The sequence below is a fragment of the Rhinoraja longicauda genome, chromosome 17 (assembly GCF_053455715.1).
Source record: "Rhinoraja longicauda isolate Sanriku21f chromosome 17, sRhiLon1.1, whole genome shotgun sequence".
Lineage (NCBI taxonomy): Eukaryota > Metazoa > Chordata > Chondrichthyes > Rajiformes > Arhynchobatidae > Rhinoraja > Rhinoraja longicauda.
This window is the reverse complement of record NC_135969.1, coordinates 5,357,848-5,375,880: the sequence shown is the minus strand read 5'-3', so window position 1 is coordinate 5,375,880 and position 18,033 is coordinate 5,357,848. Positions and strand designations below refer to the sequence as shown.

General features: G+C 43.6%; 1 protein-coding gene across 1 annotated transcript in view; it reads left to right on the top strand.

Annotated features, from left to right (window-relative positions):
* The window catches only part of atg7 (ATG7 autophagy related 7 homolog (S. cerevisiae)), a 183,452-nt gene that overhangs the window by 6,860 nt on the left and 158,559 nt on the right, over positions 1–18,033 (top strand). Inside the window, exons 4-5 of the mRNA XM_078413787.1 lie at positions 6,387–6,464; positions 16,713–16,829. Coding sequence (XP_078269913.1) covers positions 6,387–6,464; positions 16,713–16,829 — 195 coding nt within the window. The remainder of the gene's footprint in view (positions 1–6,386; positions 6,465–16,712; positions 16,830–18,033) is intronic.

The window sequence follows — 18,033 nt, the reverse complement described above, 5'->3', positions numbered from 1 at the left end:
AATACAGCAGCCAATTTGAATTCAGCAAGCTCCGAGAAAATTCATTGCAATATTCAGCGGATCATTTGATTGTTGGTTGATGTGTAATTATTGCCCATCTTACCAGGGTTAATATTGCTTCTCTTTTTGGTTTGGTGCCCCATGGAAGAGAAGTGGGGCTTAGCAAAGGCTGACAAGGATAGGTGGATGCATCTGAGGTGATGCAGATGGTGGATGCTGCAGTTTGATCGGCAAATGGATGGAGTAAGTGACTCAGGCTAGAGTTTAAAAGGAGACCCCAGAGGTGGGCTGAAGGGCCTGTTTCTGTGCAGTATAACTCTATGGCTTTCAGGAACTTTATAAACATCCATTTGAGAAAGCAGACATCTTGAGGATGTCCCTGACAGGCTATCCTTCCCTCAGAATTGCACTGAACAGTCTGTCTAGAATTGCATGCTCTGGCGGCTGGTGTAGGATTAGATTCTGCTATCTTGGGTGCAGCCACATGAGCCACAGTTGACTGATTAATTGAAAGTGCTTAATTGCCTTTACACTGTGTGAAATTGATATAGATTAACTGATCCATATAAACCATTTTTCACTAAATTCATTTAGCGAAGAGCCTGAGGTGGATCAATATGAATTGCTGATAGTGATTATATGTTGGACAAACAGTGAGGTCCTATATGATTAGAATCCTATCCAATTCATGTCCGTGTCCACATGTTTTTTAAATGTTGTCATAGTACCTGCCTCACTACTTTCTCTGGCAGAATTTGTTTTGGCAATCTGGAATTGCAAACATTTGTACTTAATTTAACACAAAGCAATTGGCAATATTTAATGTTCTCCAATTCTTTAGATTTCCTAAACATTGTCATTGGGTCGCTCTGCATACCTTTTTGAGAATTGAAATATTACCCTTGCATCTACTTTCATGTCATCACCAAACTTGGATCATTAACATTCTGGCCCATCCTGCAAGTCGATGTTTTATATACAAGTGGTTCTGTTATAAAGTTCCAATAATTCCCAATGCGACTAATGAGAAATCCCAATGATTCAGCATGTATGCGCAGGTGATATTTTGTGCATTCCCATGAAACTTGTTAGGCACTGATGCCCAGGCACCATTCAAACTTGTATAGTTTGCTGCAAGATCTTTTTTACAGTGTTAATTGTTAACAAATTGTTAAAAACAAAAGTGAATATGAAGTTTGGGTATTCATATGAATTTCATAAGTGATGAGAGCAGAATTAGGCCCATCAAGTCTACTCCACAATTCAATCATGGCTGATCTATCTTTCCCTCTCAACCCCATTCTCCTTTTTCCCTGTGGCTATCAAACAACATCTCCTCCCCCTTCTGTCGTGGGGTAGACTGACTCCCCTCCCACTCCCCCTCCCCTCCCACTCCCCCTCCCCAATCTTTGCACATCCCCAATCCTTTCCACTCATCACTTTAATTTCATGCATCTTGTGTTTTATGACTGTCGGCAGATCAATTTCCCTTGTGGCATAAATAAAGTTCTATCGTATCGTATTTTCCTGCCTTCTCCCCATAACCCCCTGACAATTTCACCCAAAGGGCCGTAAAATCTGTAAAAATCCAACAAAATATCTCGCGTGCCAGATTATTGGAGCTTAACTCTAAAAAATCAAATGTGGGCCAATCATTGAACCTTGGGGCATTCCACGAGTTATGTGTTCGTCGTCTGAGAAAGATGAATTTATTCTGACTTTGTCTACATCATGTAATAACAAGCCTTCAGTTCGTGTTAACAGTTTCCCAAGGCTCTGTGTCCTTATGTTGTGTGTTAGGCTTTTATGTAGTACCTGGTACAATATCTTCTGGAAACCCAAATACACCGTATCTCTATCACCTCTGCTGGTTATATCCAGCAGGCGGCACGGTGGTGCAGCGGTAGAGTTGCTGCCCAGCGAATGCAGCGCCGGAGACTCAGGATCGATCCTGACTACGGGCGCCGTCTGTACGGAGTTTGTACGTTCTCCCCGTGACCTGCGTGGGTTTTCTCCGAGATCTTCGGTTTTCTCCCACACTCCAAAGACGTACAGGTATGTAGGTTAATTGACTGGGTAAAAAATGTCCCTAGTGTTAATGTTAATGCAGTGTTAATGTGCGGGGATCGCTGGGCGGCGCGGACTCGGTGGGCCGAAGGGCCTGTTTCCGCGCTGTATCTCTAAATCTAAAAAAAAAAAAAATGTAATCCAGAGAGAACCCTTTTCTGTAAAACCATGTTGATCTCATTTAATTGCATTGTTTTTCTAATTGATGCGGCAGTTCTTCCTTTACAAGAAAGACACTAGCATCTTCCCCCAAATGGTGTTAACTTAACTATTCATAGGTTCTAGGAGCAGAATTAGGCCATTCGGCTCATCAAGTCTACATCATTCAATCATGGCTGATCTACCCTTTCCCTCTCATTGCCTTTGCCCCATAACCCCGGACTGCCGTACTAATCAAGAATTTGTCAACCTCTGCCTTAAGAATAACCATTGACTTGACTTTCACAGCCTTTTGTGGCAATGAATTCCACTGATTCACCACCCTCTGACTAATGAAGTCCTCTAGTTTCCCCACTGTTTACACTTCTTGAATAAGATCGTTCCGTTGCTGATGGGTGCGACAATTAAACACTCGAGCATCACATTTAAGGCTTTCGCATATGTGGAGATACTCCCAGCTCAGTGAGTTTTAAAACTTCAAACAATCTGCTGTCTCACCAGACGGCGATTTGTCTGTAATTAGTCCCATTAGATTTTTTCCAGTACACCTGCCTTCTGAGGGGAAGTTTTTCCTTATTATTTGAAATTACCCCATTAGTTATCTTTCAAATATTAATAATGTCCTCCACCATGGCAACTCATGTAAAGTATTGGCTTAAGTTAGCTGTCTTTTCCTTGCATGCCATTAGCAATTCCCCAGTCTCAATGTAGAGGAGTGCTCATTGATCCTTTTCCTCTTTCTATATCTTGCTGCTATTTTAGATTACGTGCCATTGTACTCTCGTCATCAGTCTTTTCTCTCAGCAACTTTTTAGTCCTCCACTGTTGGTTCCTGAAAAGTTCCCAGTCAGCTGGCTTACCACTAGCTTTGAACATTTTGTAGCTATTAGTTCGTTATAACAGATGATTTGCCTTTCCAACTTTAGATAGTTCCTCTGTCCCTCTCTTCTCCTCCCCTTCCCAGTTCTCCCTCTATCTTCCTGTCTCCACCTATATCCTTCCTTTGTCCCGCCCCCCTGATATCAGTCTGAAGAAGGGTCTTGACCCGAAACGTCGCCCATTCCTTCTCTCCTGAGATGCTGCCTGACCTGCTGAGTTACTCCAGCATTTTGCGAATAAATGTCTTTCTTATTGAGTCGTTACTTGAGAACGGAGTAGATTTCTACTGGGCATAATGAATAGCTGTTTAATTATCTGATAGTGCTTATCTACTAATCTTTCCTTTAGCCTGTTTTTGCAACTCTTGCTTCATTTATTTAAATCAAAGGCATTGGTTTTGGACCCAAGATATTTGCCCTCAAATTGTATCCTGAACTCTACCATGTTATGATCACTGCACCCTGTGGATTTCTTTACCTCTTTACCTGCAGCCAAATATAAAATAGTCTCTTCCTGGGAAAACACTGTAACATGTTGCTCTAAGAAATAATCCCTGATGTATTCTGTCGCATTATTTCCATTTCGATTTGCCCAATCAATATGCAGATCTAAATGTGTAGGAAGGAACTGCAGATGCCGGTTTACAACAAAGATAGACACAAAATGCGGGACTAACTCAGTGGGTCAGGCAGCATCTCTGGGGAAAAAGGAATAGGTGACGTTTGGAGTCGAGACCCTTCTTCAGACTGAGAGTCTGTGAAAAGGGAATTAGAGATATGAAAAGGTGCAGAACAAATCAGAGCCAGCACTGATGACCAAGGAAAGATGGAGCCTACAATGGTCCATTGTTGGCAATGCAAGAGGTTGCTAACACTTACTTCAATAGGGCTACAATACAAAAACTGGGATGTAATGCTGAGGCTTTATAAGGCGCTGGTCAGACCATATTTGGAGTATTGTGAGCCGTTTTGGGCCCCATATCTGAGGAACAATGTGCTGACATTGGACAGGGTCCAGAGGAGGTTTACGACAATGATCCCAGGAATAATTGGATGATATGGTGAGCGTTTGAAGGCACTGGGCCTGTACTCGCTGGAGTTTAGAGGGATGAGGGGATGCTCATTGAAACTTACCGAATCGTGAAAGGCCTGGATAGAGTGAATGTGGAGAGGGTCTTTCCGCTAGTGGGAGAGTCTAGGACCAGAGGTCATCGCCTCAGAGTAAAAGGACATAACTTTAGAAAGGAGATGAGAAAGAACTTCTTTAGTCGGAGGGTGGTGAATCTGTGGAATTCATTCCGCAGGCAGTTGTGGAGGCTAGGTCAATGGATATTTGTAAGGCGGAGATTGACAGATTCTTGATTAGTAAGAGTGTGGGGGAGCTATGGGGAAAAGGTAGGAGAATGGGGTTGAGAGGGAAAGATTAATCAGTCATGATTGAATGGTGAAGACAATGGGCCGAATGGCCTAATTCTGCTCCTATGAACTTTTGGATACGAACAGTGAAACAGGATGACTAGGGTGGAGGAAGAGTCACATGTGATAATTACATTTGACTTCTTGCATGCCTTCACTATTTATGTTTTGTCCTACTTGGGCAACACAATGGGGGAGATAGCGATCAGTCCTATCATTGTGTAGATGCTGATTTAAACCAAAGATCGACACAAAATGCTGGAGTAACTCACCGGGACAGGCAGCATCTCTGGAGAGAAGGAATGGATGCCGTTTCGGGTTGAGACCCTTCTTTAAACCCTGAAAATGATGAGAGATTGTAGAGCTCTGAGGCACAGTGATGTGGGTATCCTATTGTATGATTTAAAGAAAGCTGGTATCCAGGTACAGAGGTTAAGTTTCATTTATAGAGAGCATTGGTTATATAGGATATCTGGAACTCTGAGCTACACATTAGGAAGCAACACTGCACAAGTTAGAGGTGGTTTATTGGACTAATAACTGGAATGGGCAGTAAAATTGTATGTCTCACAACACTCAGTTTGAAAATAGTATGTCTCACAACACTCAGACTGAAGAAGGGTCTAGACCCAAAACGTCACCCATTCCTTCACTCCAGAGATGCTGCCTGTCCTGCTGAGTTACTCCAGCATTTTGTGTCTAACTGTCCTATCATTGCCTCCTTTCCCTCCGTTATTTCTTCTTACCACCCGAACTGTCTCAATGTCACTATTCATTATCCCTAAATCATTACTGACCACTGCAATGGTACCTTCCCTGATTAAGAGCACGACCCAACCTTCTTTTCCCGTTTGTCTATTCGTTTGGAATATCGAATAACTTGGAATATCGTGCTGGCATTCCTGAATTCCCTGCAACCACTTTGATGTAAATTAAACTCATTTATTCTGTTTGTGCTGACAATTCATCTATCTTGCTAGAAATATTCTGTACGTTCAGATAAAGAACTTACTACTTTCACAATTATTACATTGATTCTAATTTTGCTGAATATTTCTGGCTCCTTCCTGTCACGCCTTGATTTTCAGTGACCCCCTTCACTACCCTGTGCCACTACTTCCTCATTTCTTGTTAATTTATTAAACTTCCCGTAACCCTGCCTATAACTCTAATGCTGAGACAATGGCCCTTTCCACCAAAATGGCACTTGTACCAGTGGTACCAGTTCCCATGAATTGGAATCCTTTCCTCTTCTTTGAGTCGCACCTTTTTTTTTGGTCGTGGATGGAACTTTAACGTATCAAAGAGGGTCTTCAACCTGAAATGTAAACTCTGTTTCTCCTTCCACTGATGCTGAGTGTTGCTAGCAATTCTGTTTTTATTTTGACATAAACAGTTCATTTTGCTGCTCATCTATATACTAAAACTCTCGTTTGTTATCTTGTTTGTGACTGAACTTCAGCCAAAACGGTACACGACAGCGCGACAATTTTAGGCCCACCTTACTCACCATTGTCACTTTAGTGATAATGCAAGTAGTTTTATTGAAATCGGTGTTATATTTTTTAAGTTATTCACATTTTAAAGTTTAAAAGGAGGGGAGGGGGGAGTGGGGCAGAGGGGAGGGGGGTGAGGAGAGGAGAAAGGGGAGGGGGGGAACAGGGTGCTGCACCAATGCAGGAGAGGTTTGGGCCCAACGGGTCCACTTGGTCTAGTGTGTGTATATATATATATATATATATATATACGGTTATGTTCAGATTCTGAAAGCTCATCCAAATGGAACTATTCTTAGTCAGGCATGATCTATTTAAAATGTTTTCTGTTTGTTACCCTGCATGTCAAATGTAATTATTTCTCCTGTAGATTTGGGAAACTATAAAATCTGGCAGAGCAATTGAGGATCCTTCACTGTTGAGCACTTTTCTTCTCTTGACTTATGCAGTAAGTATCTTTTTTTTTAAAGCATTGTTTTTCAGAATTTTTTGTCCTGTAAAACAAGATAACCAGAAAAATAGGATAACCAGAATTAGCTTTTAAGTCTTGTTTTCATTACAATATTTTATTATATTGATCAGATCCTATTATTGCCATTTTGAATAATGTCCTTTAAGTGTTAATACTGTTAATTTTACAATGCATTTGACGACAGACAACCCCTGTGTATGGCCATTAGTGTTATGGAAACATGTTCCTGCGGAATTCGTAAATCATAAACCAAAAAAGCTTTTTATTTCCTATCAGGCTTGAATTTCTCCCTTTAAAATCTTTCTACATTTTATAGCCATGGATGAAGTTGAAGATAAGCTAAGCACATTTAACTGTGAAATACCTTTTGATAAACAATTTCTGTTCTTAATGTATTTACAGTTGCTCCGTATTTGTAATGTATAAAATCTTGCTGTGCATATTGCACGCAGATAATATGCACTGAAAACAAATTAATGAAAGGCTAAGGTTTTGCAACCAAGGGAGTAAAATAAAATTTCTGTTGCCGAGTAAAGTACCAGCTGTTCGATTTCTCCATTGCCTCATCATATTGGGTTAACTTTTTAAAAGTGTTGAGTATCCTGTTGGTGATCAAGTTTAATAACGGTCAGCAAATGCATGTTTAAAGACATCCTTAAACAACGGGATGAAAATGTTTTTCTAAGAATAACAATTCACACAAAAAAATACCACTTGTTCAATATTTCATAAATAAAAGAGCAAATTTTCTAAAGATCCATCAGCAAGGTTTTGACTTGTTTTCTCTGTAGCCTCCCAAGTTGCTGTGAGGTGATGCATTGCCAACTTGAAGCCGGTATCTTCACCAGCTGTCAAACCTTCCCATTTAAAAACAAATAGCCGCTGAAAGTCAGTAAGAAAATACTTTCCGCAGTAGTACTGCTTTCTGCTTATTCAGGATTTTATTTTAAAAGCATTTAATTTAAAAGAATTAACATTTTATTTTAAGGAACTGCGTTTAATTTATAGAGTAAAAACGAGGAACTGCAGATGCTGGCTTACAAGATTTAATTGATTTGATTTAATTGACCACCATGATCAAACTCCAGAATTGTGTGCTGTGTAAGGTTTGATTGATGGGTTTTGGAAGTATATTCTTCCTTTGTTTTGTATGGGTTGAGGAGGGGGGGGCTTTAAAAATGAAGACCGCATTGCAAGGAGGACTTAGGAGCTGTGCCATGCAAACAGTTGAAGTCTGAGGTACAATTCCTGATCTATCCTGCTTACAACAGGACGGCACAGCGGTAGAGTTGCTGCCTTACGATGCCAGAGACCGGGGTTCGATCCTGACTACGGGCACTGTCTGTACGGAGTTTGGACGTTCTCCCCGTGACCTGTGTGGGTTTTCCCTGGATGCTCCGGTTTCCTCCCACACTCCAAAGATGTACAGATTTGTAGACAATAGACAATAAACAATAGGTGCAGGAGTAGGCCATTCAGCCCTTTGAGCCAGCACCGCCATTCAATGCGGTCACGCCAAGGGTCCAGGTCGAGCGAAGGTGGGAGACTGTTTCAGGGAGGAGTGGACGTGGACTACAGGAGACCCCGGTGGCTGTGCCTATTGCAAATAGGTATACCCTCTTGGGAACTGTCGGGGCAGAAGACGTTTCCAGTCCGAGTGGCGGACCTGTTGGCAAGGATACACGACAGGGGAGACCGAAGTCTGGAAGAGCCGTAGTGGTCGGTGACTCCATAGTCCGAGGGACGGATAGAAGATTCTGTGGCAGCAGGAGGGACTTGAGGATGGTCTGTTGCCTCCCTGGTGCCAGGGTTCAACACATCACAGACCGGCTTCAGAAAATCCTAGCGAGGGAAGGCGATCAACCTGAAGTCGTTGTGCACGTGGGCACGAATGACGTCGGGCGGAAGAGGAAGGAGGTGCTACAGCGGGAGTTTAGAGAGTTGGGAAAAACGCTGAGAAGTAGGACGTCGAAGGTAGTTATCTCTGGACTGCTACCGGTACCTCGTGCTGGTGAGGCCAGGAACAGAGAGATAGAGGGTATGAATTTATGGCTGAGGGACTGGTGCAGAGAGCAGGGATTTAGATTTCTGGACCACTGGGATCTCTTCTGGGCTAGGGGTGACTTGTACAAAAGGGACGGGTTGCATCTTAACAGCAGGGGGACAAACATTCTGGCAGGCAGGTTTGCTAGTGTGACACCTGTGGCTTTAAACTAAGTAGTGGGGGGGAGGGGTTAACAAATTGTGAATATGAAGATGAGGTAAAAGGGAATACAGGAGATATTGCAAAAGACTCTCGGAAGAATGGGAACAGAAGTTCTAGAGCGGAAAAGAAATTAAGGGCAGGGCCAATTGTGAACGATGTGAGAGGGGAGGTAAATACAGAAGTTAAAGTGTTGTACTTAAATGCGCGTAGTATAAAAAATAAAGTGGATGAGCTTGAGGCTCAGTTAGTCATGGGCAAGTATGATGTTGTAGGGATCACTGAGACATGGCTACAAGAGGACCAGGGCTGGGAACTGAATATTCAGGGGTACACAACGTATAGAAAAGACAGACAGGTGGGCAGAGGGGGTGGGGTTGCTCTGATGGTAAGGAATGATATTCATTCCCTTGCAAGGGGTGACATAGAATCAGGAGATGTTGAATCAGTATGGATAGAAATGAGAAATTGTAAGGGTAAAAAGACCCTAATGGGAGTTATCTATAGGCCCCCAAACAGTAGCCTCGACTTAGGGTGCAAGTTAAATCAGGAGATAAAATTGGCGTGTCAAAAATGTAATGCTACGGTGGTTATGGGAGATTTCAACATGCAGGTAGACTGGGAAAATCAGGTTGGAAATGGACCCCAGGAAAGAGAGTTTGTAGAGTGCCTTCGAGATGGATTCTTAGAACAGCTTGTACTGGAGCCTACCAGGGAGAAGGCAATTCTGGATTTAGTGTTGTGTAATGATCCTGATCTGATAAGGGGACTAGAGGTAAAAGAGCCATTAGGAGGCAGTGATCACAACATGATAAGTTTTACTCTGCAAATGGAAAGGCAGAAGGGAAAATCGGAAGTGTCGGTATTACAGTATAGCAAAGGGGATTACAGAGGCATGAGGCGGGAGCTGGCCAAAATTGATTGGAAGGAGGCCCTAGCAGGGAAGACGGTAGAACAGCAATGGCAGGTATTCCTGGGAATAATGCAGAGGTTGCAGGATCAATTTATTCCAAAGAGGTGGAAAGACTCTAAGGGGAGTAAGAGACACCTGTGGCTGACAAGGGAAGTCAGGGACAGCATAAAAATTAAGGAGAGGAAGTATAACATAGCAAAGAAGAGTGGGAAGACAGAGGATTGGGACTCTTTTAAAGAGCAACAAAAGTTAACTAAAAAGGCAATACGAGGAGAAAAGATGAGGTACGAGGGTAAACTAGCCAATAATATAAAGGAGGATAGCAAAAGTTTTTTTAGGTACGTGAAGAGGAAAAAAATAGTCAAGGCAAATGTGGGTCCCTTGAAGACAGAAGCAGGGGAATTTATTATGGGGAACAAAGAAATGGCAGACGAGTTAAACCGTTACTTTGGATCTGTCTTCACTGAGGAAGATACACACAATCTCCCAAATGTTCTAGGGGCTGGAGAACCTAGGGTGATGGAGGAACAGAAGGAAATCGACATTAGGCAGGAAATGGTTTTGGGTAGACTGATGGGACTGAAGGCTGATAAATCCCCAGGGCCTGATGGTCTGCATCCCAGAGTACTTAAGGAGGTGGCTCTAGAAATAGTGGAAGCATTGGAGATCATTTTTCAATGTTCTATAGATTCAGGATCAGTTCCTGTGGATTGGAGGATAGCAAATGTTATCCCACTTTTTAAGAAAGGAGGGAGAGAGAAAACGGGTAATTATAGACCAGTTAGTCTGACATCAGTGGTGGGGAAAATGCTGGAGTCAATTATAAAAGACGAAATTGCTGAGCATTTGGATAGCAGTAACGGGATCGTTCCGAGTCAGCATGGATTTACGAAGGGGAAATCATGCTTGACAAATCTACTGGAATTTTTTGAGGATGTAACTAGGAAAATTGACAAGGGAGAGTCAGTGGATGTGGTGTACCTCGACTTTCAGAAAGCCTTCGACAAGGTCCCACATAGGAGATTAGTGGGCAAAATTAGGGCACATGGTATTGGGGGTAGGGTACTGACATGGATAGAAAATTGGTTAACAGACAGAAAGCAAAGAGTGGGGATAAATGGGTCCCTTTCGGAATGGCAGGTAGTGACCAGTGGGGTACCACAAGGTTCGGTGCTGGGACCCCAGCTATTTACGATATACATTAATGACTTAGACGGAGGGATTAAAAGTACCATTAGCAAATTTGCAGATGATACTAAGTTGGGGGGTAGTGTGAATTGTGAGGAAGATGCAATAAGGCTGCAGGGTGACCTGGACAGGTTGTGTGAGTGGGCGGATACATGGCAGATGCAGTTTAATGTAGATAAGTGTGAGGTTATTCACTTTGGAAGTAAGAATAGAAAGGCAGATTATTATCTGAATGGTGTCAAGTTAGGAGGAGGGGGAGTTCAACGAGATCTGGGTGTCCTAGTGCATCAGTCAATGAAAGGAAGCATGCAGGTTCAGCAGGCAGTGAAGAAAGCCAATGGAATGTTGGCCTTCGTAACAAGAGGAGTTGAGTATAGGAGCAAAGAGGTCCTTCTACAGTTGTACCGGGCCCTGGTGAGACCGCACCTGGAGTACTGTGTGCAGTTTTGGTCTCCAAATTTGAGGAAGGATATTCTTGCTATGGAGGGCGTGCAGCGTAGGTTCACTAGATTAATTCCCGGAATGGCGGGACTGTCGTATGTTGAAAGGCTGGAGCGATTGGGCTTGTATACACTGGAATTTAGAAGGATGAGGGGGGATCTTATTGAAACATATAAGATAATTAGGGGATTGGACACATTAGAGGCAGATAACATGTTCCCAATGTTGGGGGAGTCCAGAACAAGGGGCCACAGTTTGAGAATAAGGGGTAGGCCATTTAGAACGGAGATGAGGAAGAACTTTTTCAGTCAGAGGGTGGTGAAGGTGTGGAATTCTCTGCCTCAGAAGGCAGTGGAGGCCAGTTCGTTGGATGCTTTCAAGAGAGAGCTGGATAGAGCTCTTAAGGATAGCGGAGTGAGGGGGTATGGGGAGAAGGCAGGAACGGGGTACTGATTGATAGTGATCAGCCATGATCGCATTGAATGGCGGTGCTGGCTCGAAGGGCTGAATGGCCTACTCCTGCACCTATTGTCTATTGTCTATTGTCTATTGTCATGGCTGATCACTCTCAATCAGTACCCCGTTCCTGCCTTCTCCCCATACCCCCTCACTCCGCTATCCTTAAGAGCTCTATCCAGCTCTCTCTTGAAAGCATCCAACGAACTGGCCTCCACTGCCTTCTGAGGCAGAGAATTCCACACCTTCACCACTCTCTGACTGAAAAAGTTCTTCCTCATCTCCGTTCTAAATGGCCTACCCCTTATTCTTAAACTGTGGCCCCTTGTTCTGGACTCCCCCAACATTGGGAACATGTTTCCTGCCTCTAATGTGTCCAATCCCCTAATTATCTTATATGTTTCAATAAGATCCCCCTCATCCTTCTAAATTCCAGTGTATACAAGCATAATTGCTCCAGCCTTTCAACATACGACAGTCTCGCCATTCAGGGAATTAACCTAGTGAACCTACGCTGCACGCCCTTAATAGCAAGAATATCCTTCCTCAAATTTGGAGACCAAAACTGCACACAGTAGACAATAGACAATAGACAATAGGTGCAGGAGTAGGCCATTCAGCCCTTCGAGCCAGCACCGCCATTCAATGCGATCATGGCTGATCACTATCAATCAGTACCCCGTTCCTGCCTTCTCCCCATACCCCCTCACTCCGCTATCCTTAAGAGCTCTATCCAGCTCTCTCTTGAAAGCATCCAACGAACTGGCCTCCACTGCCTTCTGAGGCAGAGAATTCCACACCTTCACCACCCTCTGACTGAAAAAGTTCTTCCTCATCTCCGTTCTAAATGGCCTACCCCTTATTCTCAAACTGTGGCCCCTTGTTCTGGACTCCCCCAACATTGGGAACATGTTATCTGCCTCTAATGTGTCCAGGTGCGGTCTCACCAGGGCCCGGTACAACTGTAGAAGGACCTCTTTGCTCCTATACTCAACTCCGTTATGAAGGCCAACATTCCATTGGCTTTTTTCACTGCCTGCTGTACCTGCATGCTTCCTTTCAGTGACTGATGCACTAGGACACCCAGATCTCGTTGAACATCCCCTCTTCCTAACTTGACACCATTCAGATAATAATCTGCTTTTCTATTCTTACTTCCAAAGTGAATAACCTCATACTTATCTACATTAAACTGCATCTGCCATGTATCCGCCCACTCACACAACCTGTCCAAGTCACCCTGCAGCCTTATTGCATCTTCCTCACAATTCACACTACCCCCCAGCTTAGTATCATCTGCAAATTTGCTAATGGTACTTTTAATCCCTTCATCTAAGTCATTAATGTATATTGTAAATAGCTGGGGCCCCAGCACCGAACCTTGCGGTACCCCACTGGTCACTGCCTGCCATTCTGAAAGGGACCCATTTATCCCCACTCTTTGCTTTCTGTCTGTCAACCAATTTTCTATCCATGTCAGTACCCTACCCCCAATACCATGTGCTCTAATTTTGCCCACTAATCTCCTATGTGGGACCTTGTCGAAGGCTTTCTGAAAGTCGAGGTACACCACATCCACTGACTCTCCCCTGTCAATTTTCCTAGTTACATCCTCAAAAAATTCCAGTAGATTTGTCAAGCATGATTTCCCCTTCGTAAATCCATGCTGACTCGGAATGATCCTGTTACTGCTATCCAAATGCTCAGCAATTTCGTCTTTTATAATTGACTCCAGCATCTTCCCCACCACTGATGTCAGACTAACTGGTCTATAATTACCCGTTTTCTCTCTCCCTCCTTTCTTAAAAAGTGGGATAACATTTGCTATCCTCCAATCCACAGGAACTGATCCTGAATCTATAGAACATTGAAAAATGATCTCCAATGCTTCCACTATTTCTAGAGCCACCTCCTTAAGTACCCTGGGATGCAGACCATCAGGCCCTGGGGATTTATCAGCCTTCAGTCCCATCAGTCTACCCAAAACAATTTCCTGCCTAATGTGGATTTCCTTCAGTTCCTCCATCACCCTAGGTTCTCCGGCCCCTAGAACATTTGGGAGATTGTGTGTATCTTCCTCAATGAAGACAGATCCAAAGTAACGGTTTAACTCGTCTGCCATTTCTTTGTTCCCCATAATAAATTCCCCTGCTTCTGTCTTCAAGGGACCCACATTTGCCTTGACTATTTTTTTCCTCTTCACCTACCTAAAAAAACTTTTGCTATCCTCCTTTATATTATTGGCTAGTTTACCCTCGTACCTCATCTTTTCTCCCCGTATTGCCTTTTTAGTTAACTTTTGTTGCTCTTTAAAAGAGTCCCAATCCTCTGTCTTCCCACTCCCTCTTTGCTATGTTATACTTCCTCTCCTTAATTTTTATGCTGTCCTTGACTTCCCTTGTCAGCCACAGGTGTCTCTTACTCCCCTTAGAGTCTTTCCGCCTCTTTGGGATAAATTGATCCTGCAACCTCTGCATTATTCCCAGGAATACCTGCCATTGCTGTTCTACCGTCTTCCCTGCTAGGGCCTCATTCCAGTCAATTTTGGCCAGCTCCTGCCTCATGCCTCTGTAATCCCCTTTGCTATACTGTAATACTGACACTTCCGATTTTCCCTTCTGCCTTTCCATTTGCAGAGTAAAACTTATCATGTTGTGATCACTGCCTCCTAATGGCTCTTTTACCTCTAGTCCCCTTATCAGATCAGGATCATTATACAACACTAAATCCAGAATTGCCTTCTCCCTTGTAGGCTCCAGTACAAGCTGTTCTAAGAATCCATCTCGAAGGCACTCTACAAACTCTCTTTCCTGGGGTCCATTTCCAACCTGATTTTCCCAGTCTACCTGCATGTTGAAATCTCCCATAACCACCGTAGCATTACATTTGTGACACGCCAATTTTATCTCCTGATTCAACTTGCACCCTATGTCGAGGCTACTGTTTGGGGGCCTATAGATAACTCCCATTAGGGTCTTTTTACCCTTACAATTCCTCATTTCTATCCATACTGATTCAACATCTCCTGATTCTATGTCACCCCTTGCAAGGGAATGAATATCATTCCTTACCAGCAGAGCAACCCCACCCCCTCTGCCCTCCTGTCTGTCTTTTCTATGCGTTGTGTACCCCTGGTCCTCTTGTAGCCATGTCTCAGTGATCCCTACAACATCATACTTGCCCATGACTAACTGAGCCTCAAGCTCATCCACTTTATTTTTTATACTATGCACATTTAAGTACAACACTTTAACTTCTGTATTTACCTCCCCTCTCACATCGATCACAAATGGCCCTGCCCTTAATCTCTTTTCCCCTCTAGAACTTCTGTTCCCATTCTTCTGAGAGTCTTCTGCAATATCTCCTGTATTCCCTTTAACCTCATCTTCATATTCACAATTTGTTAACCCCTCCCCCACACTACTTAGTTTAAAGCCACAGGTGTCGCACTAGCAAACCTGCCTGCCAGAATGTTTGTCCCCCTGCTGTTAAAATGTAACCCGTCCCTTTTGTACAAGTCACCCCTAGCCCAGAAGAGGTCCCAGTGGTCCAGAAATCTAAATCCCTGCTCTCTGCACCAGCCCCTCAGCCATAAATTCATACCCTCTATCTCTCTGTTCCTGGCCTCACCAGCACGAGGTACCGGTAGCAGTCCAGAGATAACCACCTTCGACGTCTTACTTCTCAGTCTTTTTCCTAACTCTCTAAACTCCCGCTGTAGCACCTCCTTCCTCTTCCGCCCGACGTCATTCGTGCCCACGTGCACCACGACTTCAGGTTGATCGCCTTCCCTCACTAGGATTTTCTGAAGCCGGTCCGTGATGTGCTGAACCCTGGCACCAGGGAGGCAACAGACCATCCTCAAGTCCCTCCTGCTGCCACAGAATCTTCTGTCCGTCCCTCGGACGATGGAGTCACCCACCACTACGGCTCTTACTGACTTCGGTCTCCCCTGTCGAGTATCCTTGCCAACAGGTCCGCCACTCGGACTGGAAACGTCTTCTGCCCCGACAGTTCCCAAGAGGGTATACCTATTTGCAATAGGCACAGCCACTGGGGTCTCCTGTAGTCCACGTCCACTCCCCCCTGAAACAGTCTCCCACCTTCGTTCGACCTGGACCCTTGGCGTGACAGCCTCACAATAGGTCCTGTCGAGGAAACTCTCGCATTCCCGGATGGCCCTGAGGTCATCCAACTGCCTCTCCAACTCCACCACACGTCCATTCAGGAGCTGCACCTGGACACAGTTCTTGCAGGTGTAGCTCCCAGAAGCTCCAGCGACGTCCCTATCTTCCCACATCCTGCAGGAAACACACTGCACCAACTTTTCCGCCATTACTTTGTGTCTATAAACAGTTCAGGCTTAAAACAATTATACCCTCCTCACCTCAGCCTCCTCGCCAAAGACTCGCAGCCAAAGACTCGCACTTTTCTCACTGGGCACTTTTTAAACTGCCGTTCCTACCACTATTAGCAGGTACTTACTTTCAGCCAATGGTCGTCCTCTCTCCAACTTCCCGACCTGTACAGACTGATTAACAGTGCCCTATTGGCGCTCTTTTTAAACTGCCGTTCCTACCACTATTAGCAGGTACTTATTTTCAGCCAACGTAGGTTAATTGGTAGGTTAATTGGCTTGGTATAGTTGTAAATTGTTCCTAGTGTGTATAGGGTAGTGTTAGCGTGCGGGGATCGCTGGTTGGCACGGACTCGGTGGGCTGAAGGGCTTGTTTCCAAGCTGTATCACTAAACTAAACAAGAGCTTTGAAACTGGTGGGAACACCCTTTCTTGTGATGGCAAATAAAATTCTGCTGGAGTTGTGTGTATATAATGGAACTTTTGGTGAAGGCAGGTTTCTTTCAGATTGCTGCAGCTGAATACCTTGTCTCTTTCATTATGTTCCATTCAATATTAGAAAGTCATCAGCTCAATGACTGATCAAATATGTCCTCGGTAATGCCAAAATCTTTAGTATTTTTCCAATGAAAACTAATTCTATTTCATTCAAACTATATTTTACAGGATTTAAAGAAGTACCATTTCTACTACTGGTTTGCATTTCCTGCTTTGTGCTTCCCGGAACCGATAGTCATTGTGCAGCCACCTGTCAGCCTGGCAGACAAGTTCTCTACAAGTCAGGTATTGGCAAATGGATCATTTCCTTCAGGACCTTTTGTAATTTTCTCAGGGATGAAAATTAATCTTTCTTTGAACTTGCACAATGCAATTCCTCTCATTACTTTGACTTTTACTCCTTTTGTTTACTTGAAGTATTGTATTCAGTTTTGTACGTTTTCCCCGAGATCTTCAGTTTCCTCCCACACTCCAAAGACGTACAGGTATGTAGGTTAATTGACTGGGTAAATGTAAAACAATTGTCCCTAGTGTGTGTAGGATAGTGTTAGTGTACGGGGATCGCTGGGCGGCGCGGACTCTGTGGGCCGAAGGGCCTGTTTCCGCGCTGTATCTCTAAAAAGTACTCGGATCCCTTTTTTAGGTTGAAAATGGTGTACATCACATTTACCTGCAATGAAATCAATTGAACTATTTAGGAAATCCATTGATCCCTTTTAATTGTACGATTTTGTAACATGGCCATCTATTATTGTGACATTTGTAGTATAGCAACCTATTTCGTTACTTTGCAGCATGGCGACCTATTTTTGTGACAAAGTTGGATCTTGAGATGCAGAGCCACACATCCCAGTGGTAAAAGGGGATTTTGGGGTGGAGGGTTGATTCAATTGTAGAGAAAATAGTGTCGCTGATTGTAATATTGGAATTGCATTGATAACACGTAGTGTTAGTGACTCACCTCATGACTGTCAAAAATCCATCTCTGTCTAATTTATTATGTGTACAGTCATTAAACTGGTTATGTAAATTATCTTACCATTAATAGGTGTTAATAATAAAACTGGTTAACATTCACTTTGTAACGTTAACCATGCTATCAATGCCAATTTTTTTTAAAAGGTCCAATTTCTCTAAATTTCAAATACTTACCCGCTTTTCAAATTGTTTTAGTATCCACCTCACTATGCACATGTGCATAATCTGCCTGTCAAGTAACCTCCACTTTGCTCTATTGTCAGAATCCTTGGTTCCCATTGCTTAATTTCCTAATTGTCCCCCTATTTGTCTACCAGGGAAATTAATAGTTTCAACTTTGTGGTTGGCAGTTCACTTTGTTGCAGTTCGTGACCTATTAACAGAATAGTCAGACAACCGAATTTGTTTAACCTCTTTATTCCTAGATACCGGAGCGTTCAGAAACGCTCAGGCAGCCAGTGTAGCCTCTCTCTCTGAAAGCTTACATTTACACACCTTTTATACCCGAAAT